Here is a 14,725-nt window from a genome sequence, read left to right as displayed (position 1 = left end):
TTTCAGTTATTACTGCCAGTTCTATTATATTTGAACTCATTCATCCATCTCAATTCGGATTATCCTGTTCTAAAAGCACATTTTTAAATGACTAAGCCTGACTCAGCCTGTTTTTAGAAACAACATGAGGTGCAATGACTGGAATGAGGGGTCTCTAGCCCCCTGGTCATTTGAACACCCCCCAGTTACCTCATTCTTTCTCCTTTTTACTTTCTGCTGCAGTCGAGCTGCGGTAGAAAGCGTGTGTGTGTGTGTGTGTGTGTGTGTTCAGCAGTCTGTTCTTTGAGACTGGAGAGAAGGGATGATGAGCGAGGGAGAGGATGTGTGTGTGTGTGTGTGTGTGTGTGTGTGTGTGTGTGTTGGATGTGTAGAGGTGTGTCTGTGAGTATGTGTGGGGAGTTTTATGTCTGTGTTACTGGCAGCATTGGGAGCCAGAGCATGACAGCCAATGGTTAGTCAGGCAAAGATTATGACCTCAGAAGCCCACCTGAGTCGCCCACCATACTTCCTGCGACCTCTTCTCCTTAGACAAATGCACGCTCACATGCACAGAGCAAACACAAACCCAGACATGCACACACACACACACGTTTGTATGCAGAAGAACCGAGAAATGAACACACACATATGAGCGCTCAGGCATAGAAACATCGAGCCGCGAAATTTGATTCATTAGACAAATGTAGACGGATGGACAGATATGGAAGATAACAGGCTCATTAGCGCAGACAGATGAACATACCACTTAGGATTTTCTCTCACACACTTATCAATAAACATATAAACATAAACATGCAAATGTTTTCCTTAAAACTGATTCACACTTGCAAAAGCCAAGTGAATGAAAAGATAGTCAAAAGGCAATAATTTTTATCACAGATGCTCGTTTTCAAGCTCTCTCGTGCACAAATAGACACATTTCCTGGTGAAATAAACCAAAACAGCTCCCTCCTACATGGACTTCCAGTTCAGTCATACAATATATGTGTAAATGAATGTTGATGCAGTTCCCTTTCGAGGGAACTCGCACTGCATCGGGACGACGCTTTGGGGATGCTCCCTTAGCATCAGCGAATCTGAAACCAGAATTCCAACTAGGCCAATCCGATTGGCGTGCGTGATGACGTCATTGTGACGGCATACCCGGAAGTATAAAAGGGGAGCTGGAACGTAATGGCGGTAGTTATTGCTCTTCAGCAAGCGCTATCTGTCAAACTGTCTGTCTATTTACTGTTGTATGTCAGTGAAAGTGTGTGATTGAAATGAAGTGTGAAAAAGTGAGAGAGTTCAAGCAGTGTGTGCATCCTTGCCCTCGCTACATGTCGGGCTCGGATACACACCTGCTGTGTGTGCACTGCCTGGGCGTTCAGCATGCTCGAGCGGCTCTCGAGGGAGCCGCTTGTGAGCATTATGAAAGCTGACGCTCAGAGTGCTCCGCTCTCGGCGTGAGCCCCGTGGATCGGTCCCGCATCCGCCGAGGCGGTGCGGCGAGGCTGGTCATGGGGCTCACGGATGGACTGTCAGCGGGACTGGGACTGCTGAGGCATTTTCCCAGTCTTTATCTGACAGTTCAGATGTTCTCCTTCCCCGTGTGGAAGCCCGCGCTGCGGCTTCTTCCCCCGGGGCGGAGGACGCGATGTGTGAGAGGTCTGATTCTGAGGAATTAGACGTACTCAGCATCGAGGCAGTCAAAGTCATAAGCACTTCTTAAATATGCAAGATTCCATCCACGCGATTGCTGGAAAAAAGAAAAAAAGGCAGCGCGCAGGTTATGGGTCTGCAATTAATGTGAACACACGCGATCGGTGTGCATGAGATACTGGTTGGCTTAACGGACGAGTCCGTATAGTAAAATAAATCAGTATTTGTCTGATATGGCTGCATTTAAGTCTGAGGATTTAAATGAGATATTATCTGACTCTGAGGAGTTAGATATTCAGTCATTTCAGACCATGTTTCACTGTATTGTGTGACACTGTTTGGCTTTTTTCTCGAGGGATGAAAGCCAATTGTATTATGACGGCTTGAACCACGTTGCTGAGGCAACGCGGGGTCTATGAGTCCGTATAAATACAAATAAAACAGTGTCGTCTGATTAATTACGGCTACATTTAATTCTAAGGAATTAAAATTAAATATAATCTAACTTTGAGGAGTTAGATATTCAGCCTATCATTCAGACTATGTTTCACCTTATTGTGGCTGCATTTAATTCTGAGGAATTAAATTAAAATATTATCTGACTTTGAGGAGTTAGATATATTTTTTATTCAGCCTATTATTCAGATCAGGTTGCACGGGTTTGGTGATTATGATGGCATTTAATTTCCGAGGAATTGAGTGTCATGTTATCCGACTTTGATAAGTTGGATACTTTAATTCTGTCACCCAAGCGTGTTTAACTTGTGAACTGGATATTCATCTAAGATGGAGCCCTCCTGAAGTTGATGTCGTTCTCGCCGCCTTGTGGCCTGCGGGACACATCAGTTTCAGGCAATTGCTAATCGCAGTGTCCGCTCTAGGGTTGTGGCCCTGTTGAGCTGCTCCCTTAGATGAGGCCCCCTGCTGGCCAGCCCCCTCTCCCGGGTAGGAGCGATCGAGGTCGCCTCCCCTGTGGAGTTTTCGGGAATCGATGCTGTGTTCCCGCCGTCTAGTACGCTTCGGGCCACATCGTTTCCCCGTGCACGCGTGCTGCACCAGCCGCCTCTAGCAAGACTTGCGGTGGTCCAGCAAACGCGTACGCACACCGAAAATCTTCCTCGATTTCGCCCTGCCGGTAAGCCGCTTCAGGGGGTCGGGGAGGAGGCTCGGTTGACACCCGAGACCGGCCTCGAGAGGCTGGTTCCCTTAGCAGATTATCTCGGCGCATGGTTATGCCTCCGAATATATCAGCTTGGGGCCTGCGACTGTAGGAAGGGGCATACAGACTGCAGTCCGGTTACCTTCCCCTGAAGTTCAGTGGGGTGGTCTGGACGGCAGTGGTCCCTGGGCAGGTTCGGGTAATGGAACAGGAAGTTCACTCCCTGTTGGTAAGGAGGCCACAGAATGTGCTCCTCCGCCAGACAGGGAGTCCGGGTTCTACAGCCAGTACTTCATAGTTCCTAAGAGGGATGGCGAGTTGCATCCAATTTTAGACCGGAGGTACTTGAATCGTTCTCTGAGGAGATTCAGATTCAAGATGCTTAGCATTTCCTCCATTGTGATTCAGATCCAGTCTGAGGACTGGTCTGTCACGATGGGTCTGAAGAGGACGCATACTTCCCTGTATCCATCCTTCTGTGTCACAGGAAGTTCCTGAGGTTCGCTTTTTGGGGCAAAGCGTACCAATATCGGGTTCTTCCAGGCGGCCTGGTCTCTAAAATGAAGCTAGGCCACAGCATCACTGGGAAGCAGTTTAAGGCTGCTGGGGCTCATTGCGGCTGCGTCCAACAGAATATCTCTTGGCCTGCTGCATGAGACCCTTACAGTGGTAGCTGGGAATCAAGGGGTTTTTCCTCGGGGGGGAAAACCATTCTGTATGATCAGGGTAACGCGCAGACGCCTTCGTTCCCTAGACATATGGAAGAAACCTTGGTTTCTGTCCCAGGGGCCAGTGTTGGGAGCGTTCTGTTGCCGGTAATCCGTTTCAACAGGTGCCTCCCTCACTGGCTGGGACGTGGTTATGGGAAGTAAACCAGGTGGCTTTCCTTGAGGGGAAATCCATTCTGTATGATCAAGGTAACGCGCAGATGCCTTCGTTCCCTAGTCATATGGAAGAAACCTTGGTTTCTGTCCCAAGGGCCAGTGTTGGGAGCGTTCTGTTGCCGGGAATCCGTTTCAACAGATGCCTCCCTCACTGGCTGTGACGTGGTCATGGCGGTCGCTTTGCGAGAGGTCTGTGGGAGACCAGGCATTTCTCCTGGCACATCTACTGCCTGGAAATGCTGGCGGTCTACAAAGCTCTGAGGAGCTTTTTCCCGGACCTCCGCGGCCACCATGTACTGATACGGAGGTAAACCAGGTGGCTTTCCTTGAGGGGAAATCCATTCTGTATGATCAGGGTAACGCGCAGTGGCCTTCGTTCCCTAGTCATATGGAAGAAACCTTGGTTTCTGTCCCAGGAAGAGGGGAGACTTCACCTACTCTGCCCGGTTAGGGCGCTCAGAGTTTATTTGGCGAAGTCTGCACAGTGGAGGAGATCACAACAACTGTTGGTGTGTTTTGGCTCACCTAAGAAGGGATTGCCTGCGTCTACTCAGACAATCAGTAATTGGATTGTCCAGGCGATTACCATGGCCTATCAGGTGCGCAGTTTGCCTTCACCTGTGGCCGTGAGGGCTCATTCCACCAGAGGCATGGCCTCTTCGGTGGCCCTTCTTTCTGGGGTCCCCTTGCAGGATATCTGCGAGGCGGCCGGGTGGGCTACCCCACACACTTTTATCAGGTTTTATAGCCTGGGTCTCCCTACGACGCCTGGTGCTTGGGTGCTCCAGTCCTAGCTGTGCCCGGTTTCCGGCTTCACACTAGGGCAGGCGCTACCCTTCGGTGTGGCCTAGTGGGTACTCGTTCCCCAAAGCGTCGTCCCGATGCAGTGCGAGTTCCCTCGAAAGGGAACTGCTCGGGTTATGTATATAACCCTTGTTCCCTGAGAAGGGGAACGAGCACTGCATCCCGACGCCACACCTCGGCGCGCCTGGAGCGCATGCTTCAGAGCAATTACTACCGCCATTACGTTCCAGCTCCCCTTTTATACTTCCGGGTATGCCGTCACAATGACGTCATCACGCACGCCAATCGGATTGGCCTAGTTGGCATTCTGGTTTCAGATTCGCTGATGCTAAGGGAGCATCCCCAAAGCGTCGTCCCGATGCAGTGCTCGTTCCCCTTCTCAGGGAACAAGGGTTATATACATAACCCGAGCAGTTTTGTTAACAAGATGAAGCTGCGACAACAGTGATGTTTACTTAAAGATGCACGCAGTAATTGCTCCCTGATTAAAGTTTCACACCATAAAGAAATTAAAAATACTTCAGAAACAAAAGATTAAATTATGTACAGCGACATGAGATGAAGACTCTAGGCATATAAAAGCGGTTTTACTCACAGGGGCAGACATGTCGACATCGCATGACCAGCCAAACCCTTGAATTTGTACTGAATTGAGGAAGCAAACAGGATGCAGAATTGAAACTTCAATTGCAATGCAAGGAAGTAGAATTAACCCAATTGTTAACCCAAATTTATTAAACAAACTTGTCTAGACACGTTTTTAAGGTTGGGTTGACAGGGTCTTATTTAAAGTTTTGAAGAAAAAAAAGTTTAAAAAGCCTTAACGTTTATTGGCCTTACAAACAAAAAGAGTGATAGAGTGATAAAATGATGGATGGATGTCTCCCAGTGTTTAATTTCTTTGAATTGCAATTTGGTAAGTTCCTCTTGCTGTCATTCCAATTCAACTTCCAGTGGGATGTGTTCAATTCAGTTCAAATATTATATTCAAGTAAACATTCACAAAACCTTTTTAAGACAACATGAGACGGCATTTCCAATCAATGTTTTCTTTTACCATTGATGTCATCTAAGCTGTGTAGAATATTCATGCCAATAGCCAGATAGCTGGTTAACATTGGTTAACATAACCCAACAGTGATTTCGGAAACAGAGTAGGTGCATTTTGATAATTGATTACAAAAATCGTATTTCTCCTTAATGACATGAATCAATGGTTAACAATAAGACCAGGAACGTGTATTAAGAAAGTAAACATCGATGTTGATGTCAGGTTCACAGAGTCGGGGAAACAGTATTTGGCAGTATCTTAATACAGATGAACTCCATTAGACAGGCAAGTTGAAGCAGATGGAGGGCCATTCATCTAAACCCAATGCTGCCACAAAATGAAGACCATCTTTTCTCATGGTCATGTGTATCTATCTGCACAACCTATCTGGCACACACACACACACACACACACAAGCCACATGAGCAAACACAGTCTGTTAACAAGCTTTGACCAGACATGCCTCAAAAGGCTTGAATACACTCATCCACAAACACACACATACACACGGTTACGCTGGGCTCAGGTGTGAGCTTTGAAGCTAAGAGCCATTGAAGCAGTCCCATTTCTCATCCTCTGCTCTCTCTCTTTCATTCCCTCTCTCATTTCATCTCATCTTCTCGTCTTCATACCACTGATCTTTCCACCTCTTCCTTCGCTCTGCACTTCTCCTCTCATCTCCTCCCATCTCGTTCCTGTCTGAAGAGTGCAGCAGGTGCATCTGAGGCAACAGAGATAACTATTTCTCCCTCTCTCTGTCTTTCCTGCTCTCGCATTCTTCATTTTTAGCCCACCGCATATGACAAAAACACTTTCAACACTCAACCGAAGAAGTCTTGATTTGCGTAAATCAAGCCGACATATGATAAACAAAATAGTGTCCGAACCAGTTACCAACCATAATCTAGAGACGAGAATCCACTTCTCTACATGACACACAGTCCCAATAGACACTAGCGCGCTCACATTATCTACACACAGCATTTTCCAGAGAAAATTGGTAGAAATCTTGCTGTTTAAATTTAGTGCTAGGTGAAGGTTCTTCTAAACACAAAGGATTTCAATGATACTTGCAACCCTTGCAATAACAATTTGTATTATTAGGTATATGAACTACAGTATTAAATGGCTATTAAACTTTAACTTTAATACATGCTTGTTTAATTTTTTTTTTTCATTTATTTAAATATTCAAGAATAACAATACTATTACTACTAAGAATAATAATAATCATCATCATCATCATCATCATCATCATCTTCATCTATCATATTAAATATTATTAGGTCTATTTGCAACTAAAATATGAATGGACAGTTCCAAAAACAAGGCTTAAGCTATGGCTTTATGCTGCGTTCCTGGCAGGTTTTTGAGCCTGTAAGTTATGACTTCAAACCACGACTTTGTAGCGTTCCAGGCAAAGTCACGCCAAACTGCCCGAGCACAAGGAATTGTGGTAGCTAGATGTAAACAAAGCATGGCGGACCGTATGGGGCTTATGCTCATTAACAATAATTTCTATCGTCAAAGGTGCTTACTCCTTGCTAATTTGAGGGAAACGGAGGAGAAAAAATGGCGCATAAGGGAAGAGAAGCTGTTATTACTTTTTTTTTACGTTATTTGTATATTTGGAAATGTAAACACTGCATCTGTAGGGGCTGCCATTGTTGTTTTGCGGGCTATGTGACGTCAGAGCAGAGCGCGTAACTGGGAGTACATCGATCTAGTACGAGTTCACGGGTGGGAAGTCACGGGTTGAGACTATTCAATTTAAACAATGGCAGCGTTCGAAACCTGGAGCCCTCGGAGGACACATTTCAAGGCAGGAAGGCACCAAGGCACGTCCGAATCTAATGTTAGCTTCACTTCCTGTCTCCAGAGATACCTTCTTCTGATCGATTTTTGAAGGCATGCATATTTGTATCCTTCGCTGCCTTTGATGTCCCACAATCCTGTGCGTTCCATTCTGTGACAGTTGAGCTGGGAAAAAAAGATGGCGTCCGAAAATTGCGTTAGCTGGTCAGTTTGTGTGTAAATGTGTTTTTTATAAACATTTTCTACTTCAGATGTAATTTCTAGCGAGAAATTACTAATGTAGTAGTTAAATATTTCTTTAGTTCTCACCAAAGCTCTTATATTTTGCTGTGGATCATTAAACGGTTACACTGCCTAAGAAGTCTGTCCGAAATTAGTTTCGTGAGGTACCTTCATGCACAAAACGCTGCCTGCAGAGTCATTGTCTGATAAGGTAGCGAGGCAACGAGTCAGCTGCCTAGGTTTTCGGACACAGCCAATGAAGCAATGACTAACTATCGCAAGAAAGGAAACAGGAACTAAACATACTGGAACTGAACACAGGCAAAGTAAGACAAAATAATGCCAAAATAAAAGTCCATGGACCCAGACACAGAAGCAACTTGCACAGACATATCTTAAAATATGTTAGTGCCATTGTTTTGTCTCAAGATGCACACCAGTAATGTTGTTTTTTCTAAGGCACTTTATAAAAGCTACTTAAATGAACTAATTGAACTAAAGCCTAATCCTGGTTTAATCTCAGTTAAAATTAATTATAATGTTATAATTATAATAATTTTAAATATGATATATAATACAATATAATCGCACCAAAAATATTAGCTTTTAAGTTCTGTTCCCAGAGTCACTACTCTTGAAGTCTATAATAGCAGGAGAGAGCTAACCATTAGCATTCCCATTCATCTCAATAGCAGTTTCCTGATAGGCATTATGATTTTGAAATATTTCTGTTTGTTTGTTTGTTTGTTTGTTTTTCAGCCAATCATCTGATCTGAGAATGCCACATGACTAATCATTCTTGAGCCGCAGGAAAAATACGTATCAGCCAACCAATGAGCCTCTTTAAAGCTTCATCTTTTTTTGAGGAAGCTGTGTTAGACACAGTTTTGCATTTATATTTAGTCTGAGGCTATGCAGAGAAGCAAAAACACCTCGGGGCTGGAGCACTAGGACGTGCAGTTGACTTAATGTGAGTGACAATCACGTATATGTGGCACAATTCATGACTCAGATACTGAATGTGGGCGGCAAAGAGATGCCTGAAGAAAACCGAGATCATGGCGACTAAGCAGTGACTCTCATCAGGAATGAGATTCCAGCTGTCTGAGAGAGCGGTGTGTCACGATATTGCTGGACATTCTGTGTCATATCCGAAAGTTCAGAAATAAAGCCAATTTACTTCTTGCATCTTTTCTTTGAATCAATCAATGAATCCATCCATCCATCCATCCACCCATCCCCAAAGAAAAAGGTAAAACAATTCTACAAAGATATAACCAGTGTTGAGGAAAGTAACACTTAAAAAATATAGCTGCAAGCAGCCATTATCAGGGCCAAGCGCAAAGAAGAAGATAAGACATGCCTGCATGGCTGAGAGTGTCAGACCAACTGCAACAATGAGCCATTAAAGACCTATTAAGGTGATTTTAGGCAAAATAGCTGCAAAATTATAAATACAGTCAATAATAATGATTTAATGGTTTATCACTTTCGACCAATAGGGGGCACAGTTACAAAATTGATGTGGTGTGGTCAGAATAAGGGAACAATGACACATGCAAAGTTTGGTGTCACTATGGTGTCAATATGGTAATTGCAGAGATATAGCCTCAAGAGGCCTGTCTCGAAACCTTTTAAGTAGCTTAAGGGCATGGTGCTGATGACACATTCCAAGTTGTGTAATGATACACCAATGCATTTGTAAAGTATAGCATTAATGTTATCAAACATCATAATACTGCATTGTAGTCAATGGGAATTTCATGTTTTGTTCTATTATAGCACCACCAAGAGGCACAATCCTACCATTTCGTATGTGTTCTCAGAGTGAGCCCATACATGTGTGAGTCAATTTTGGTGAAAATATCTCAATCTGTTTTGGAGTTATAGACATTTATATGAAAAAGAAAACATCTACAAAATGACTTATAGGATTTTACTACCCCTTACAATCAATATTTTGACATTTGGGCATTAGTGTTTAGCTATAGACCTATGTTTTCAAACTTCTGATGCTGGCTTCGTCTCGATCGGACTAGCGGTTCCGAAGATATCAGCTAACGTTTTTTAAGTGCTAAATTAAAATGCTGCAACAACTATACGCCGAAACCTGGGAAGTCTGGTATCGTTGGACTCAGCAACGATTCAGGAGTCTAAGGAGATGAGTCTCGTGAAAATAAATCAACCACACCCAAAGTTATAAGCTTTTGAAAAAAGAAATTGTCCACTAGGTGGCATTTTTTCTAAACTTATCAGGCTCCTTCAGGGCATCGTGGTGATGACCCGTAACCGAGTTTCATAACAATCCGTTCATGTGTTCATAAAATACAGCATTTTAGCACATCATTCAAAATGGCCGACAGCCAAAATGGCCGATATGGTAAAATTGGATATCAGTCGACTCGACATGATGTCCCAAATCTAACGAGACCACTTTTTTATGATTTTTGGACAAACAGTTCAGAAGCTATAAGCAAAAATAGCCATTTTTCGTATCTCCGGACCAGTAGGTGGCGCTGCGCCGAAATGCTGCATATCACTTCAGGTCATGCATGTGATGACATGTACCAAGTTTGGTTTGAATACAATAAAGCGTTGCAAAGTACAGCCTTACGTCTGTTTTCGCAAGAGCTTCGTAAAATTAGTTTAAATTAAAAGATTTGACGAATCAACTTGAATTCCATAAATTTTTCTTAGCACTGAGTGAAGATTATCTGTTTAAATTATCGTGCAAATCGGACGAACCATCTAGACGGGTTCGCAAAAGTAGTTTTTTTGGAAAATTCAAAATGGCGGGAATTTTTTAATGACGGAAAATTACGTCATATGGTATGATTGAATGGTCATGAGCTCAGGAATCAGAGGAAAAAAATATATATTTTTTTCTATTGCAGATGAGCGTCACCTGCATGTCACACCGGTCTCGAATCCTCTCACTCTGATCTGCAATCTTGCCACCGGCCTCGCGCCTCTCTCTCACTGCTCTCGCCCACCTGCTTATCACAGTAACACATTACTTTCCATAAAAAGTAACTAAGTAGCTCAATTTGTTACTTTTTTATAGAGTAATGCAATAGTGTATTATATAATTTTTTACTAAGTAGTTCAATTTGTTACTTTTTTATGGAGTAATGCAATAGCGTATCGCATTATGATAAACAGGCAACCATAAGCTTTTGAACCAGATTTGAACCTGTTTGTTTTTGTGAAATTCTAACAAAGGTTTGCTAGAATGGCTAGTCAGGATCTAAGGAGAAAAAGGACATGGCCGCATTATTGTTCAGGATTATAAGGTGCCACTTGAAGTGACAGCCATGGTTATCTTCTGTCTATGTGCGGCAAAGAAGAAAAACACACACAGAAGTCTTGAGAAAGCTTCACGGCAGTGCCTGTGGAGATAGCTATTGATGCTGTGGCCACGCGCTTGGCTTCTAGCAAGCCAAGGGTGATTCATCTTGAATTAGGCCATTATAAAACATATCACATGGACATAGGGAATCCAATTAAGACCCTGCCTCATCTTTTAGTCTCTCACTCTGTCTTTCTCTCCTTTTCCCCCCACCTCACCACTCCTCTCTGTAAAGACATTATGCCATTTGGATTGGATTTACTGAGGTAGATTAGTAGCAGACACAGCAAAAACCCAGCCCCGAATGGGTGCAATGGTGAGGTAATGGATGGGAAAATACTGCTGCCTTCAGCACTCGCATTTGCAAACGTCCATTTCAAAACATCATATAAACAAAAATTAGCCTATAATATTTCAGGTATATATGGAAACAATAAACAAGAAGTAACATGGATTGAAGCATTTTTCACATAAGTAGAAAGCGTGCTCAAATAAGTATGGTAATCAAATAAATTAACTGAAATGACAATTAATAAATCCTCAAGTTAATACAGTTAAATTAATACAGTTAAGACATTAGCCTAGATTATTTTGGCAGACAAGTAAAACGACAAACAGACATTAGAAAAAATATATATATTTGAATAGTCAACTGAGTATTGTTTTTTTTGTTTTTTTTCTAAATAATTTATTATTAAATCATCATTGAACATATTGACTCTTTCCAACATACATGCAAAAAACTGCATATATATATATATATATATATATATATATATATATATATATATATATATATATATATATATATATATATATATATATATATATATATATATATATACATGCAAAAAACTGCATATATATATATATATATATATATACATTTTTATTTATTTTTATAATTAGAATTTATTTTTATTTATAATTATAAAAGTATTGTAATGATACATATAATATAACATATGTTCTGATTATTTATAATTGTTATTTTTTAATCATTTAAATGCACTAAATTAATATATTAAATTCACAGTGCAAACACAAAAACAAAAGTGCAAACACAATCTGTTGATTGTGATAAATGAGTGACTCAGGCCTGCAGCTGTTGATGCAGAAGCGTGTGTGTGTGTGTGTGTGTGTGTGTGTGTGTGTGTAAGTTTGTGAAACTGAGATTCTGTTACAGCTATAACTATCTTCACTGTCTTGTCCTTTCACTTTTTCATTGCTGTCAATAAAACCTGCTGCCTTCCCAGGCAAAAGAAAAGCAGTCACCACAGCAACTGCCCTCCATTATAAACACACATGCACACACGCACGCACAAACACACGCACACACACACACACACAGGGACAGAAGAGGAAGTGAATGCTTGATGACTGGTGAAGAAAAGGGGCTTTCAAGACCCCCTGCCTAAGACATATGGGCCGGCTCCCACCACAGGAGGCAGAAGAGATGGAAGAAAAGCAAAAGATAGAGACTCTGAAAGAGATTGAGGTATAGATGGATAGATAGATTGGGGGGAAAAAGAGAGAAATTGTGAAACAGGGAGGATTACGCATGCATTAGAGAGTGTGACTGTGAGAGAAGCCTAAGTGAAGGAATGATACAGTGATGTGACGTGGACCAGTGAGCATGCTCAGTAACATCCATCTGCCACACGACGCAGCAGATTAATCTTAAAAGGTACGTTACACAAGCAATAAACTACAAACAAATGTATACATATATGCCGAAACTAAGAAAAATGATGAAATACCAAACCTTGAAGGTATATGTCATTACTGTATTTTCACCCTCATTTTTTCTAAGTAAAATAAAAGGGTATTTTTTTAAAGAGACTTCATGAAGCTTTTTTTCCATATGCAACAACTCATAGATAGCTCACCATGTCTGTGAAGCTCCAAAAAGAACAAACACCATCACAAAAGCATTAAAACATGACTTGACACATTTGAAGCTGAGAAACAGATACAAATTTCAGTTGTTAATCACTTTAATGATCTTGATTTTGCCAAAACTTTTAAATCTCATTTCCCTTTCGAAGTGGAACTTCATCACTGCATCAATCCGTCATAACCTGAGGCATTTTATCAGTGTTCGATTCCAAAATGGCATTAAAAATGAAAATGTTTGTGTAATAACTACATAAATAACTAGAGATTATTATATCAGAATGAACAATTCGTTTGTAAATCGGTCTGTCGGTTCAAAGTAATAGATCCAACAATTCGCTCTCTCAATGATCCAATGAGAGCTTTTCTCAAGCTAACACCTCACTGAATCTGTCTTCCGGTCATGTCCGAATCAAAACGAGTCAAGAACGGTTGAGTAATAACATCCTCAGAGCTTGAGTGCTTAAGGAATTGACATGTGGAAACGGCTCCAAAGATCCTCAAATTGAACTCTGATTGGAAAGAACACCTACACCGAATTGAACCAATAACTACCAGCATCTTTCGCCGAAATCAATTTGACACAAAGTCAAACTCCTTCCTTGTGATGTCTATGAATTTCCTTCAGGTATTCTCGAAGGCAATTCGGCCTCAAAGGTTCACACAATACAAAGAGCATCATAGCCAAGTCACAAACCGATATAGGCCTATTGCACTGACCTCAAAACTCAAAACTATGGTAAGAAATATTCCATTTGGTAAAAAAGTGCAACTTTTCAAATCTTCCATTCTCTCTGTAAAACTATAGCAGCACTTAACTTGACTACCTTCATACAAGTTTCAACAGCAAAGGACAAAGCCATCCCATCTGGACATGTTATATTTCACTGTGGAGTTTTAAAAAGAGACTAATTTAAAAGAAAAAAGTTATCACCCACGAGCAGGAGAGCCTCTCTTCCGCTCAAGTTGTTCGCACAGGCCTCAGATGTTGCTTGCTATAAGTGCCCTATCCACTGTGGCCAAGCGCGCTAACTAATTGGCCACATCACTAATGCGTGCTATCACTGCTGTCATACACCTGTGACCAATGGGACTTTATCTGAAGTGCAGCACAAGGGATTCTCCACCACACTGCAGAGAAACTCCATGGCTCATTAGTACCCTGAATGTGGCTATGGTGACAGGCTTAGGTTTGCCACCGTGTGTCACCTCTTCAGTGCGTGCACAGCCATTAGCGGTCCTGGTTGAGCGATCTGTCATGGCTAAAGCTGTCCCACGTGCTTCTTTTCCCTATTTGCAACCCCCTCCTTGCGCGGTGGTAAAAGATGGGTTTGCTTACTCTGCACATTGAGCCAGGCTGTACGGGACACAATGGCACGGCTGCTCACGGACCGGCCCACTTGGCACTCGTAGGGGCCGTCATCTTCCAAACTCACGTTGAGAATCTGGAGATGGTGTTGGCCTGTAAGAGAAAGCAGACAGAGTAAAAAAACATGAGGCGGAAAGAAAGGAATATGAGAAAAATGTAATGTTACAATGACTTATTGTTCACACAGACAATGGATCGGAATAGAGACTTGACAGTATGGAATGAATATTCAGAGATACAACAACTTAAGTTCTACAGATATCATCTGTAATGCTGTCAGCCTGTCAGTCAGTTTGGAGAATAGGCTGAACGTACAGCACATGCTTCAAAAGTGCAGACATATAATACTTGGGAGTCAACTTGAAATTAATATTGACCGCATCCATCTCATGGCCAAACTCATTTTATTTAATAAAATGTGGAAAGAACCATGAAAGTCTCTTGGGATTAGTGAATATCCCAGCATGTGCCCTTAAAGGGTTAGTTCCCTTATACCAAATGCATATGTGACACTATTAACCTAGCCTGACGTTGT

The 14,725-nt window shown here is 42.1% G+C and overlaps 1 protein-coding gene across 1 annotated transcript in view; it reads right to left on the bottom strand.

Moving 5' to 3' along the window:
- The window catches only part of nphs1 (NPHS1 adhesion molecule, nephrin), a gene marked incomplete at its 5' end in the record, with an annotated part of 142,577 nt that overhangs the window by 101,775 nt on the left and 26,077 nt on the right, over positions 1–14,725 (bottom strand). Inside the window, one exon of the mRNA XM_079823686.1 lies at positions 14,161–14,283. Within this exon, the coding sequence (XP_079679812.1) occupies positions 14,161–14,283 (123 nt within the window). The remainder of the gene's footprint in view (positions 1–14,160; positions 14,284–14,725) is intronic.

Source organism: Gobio gobio (assembly GCF_949357685.1).
Source record: "Gobio gobio genome assembly, chromosome: 8".
Lineage (NCBI taxonomy): Eukaryota > Metazoa > Chordata > Actinopteri > Cypriniformes > Gobionidae > Gobio > Gobio gobio.
This window is presented reverse-complemented; position numbering and strand designations above follow the sequence as displayed.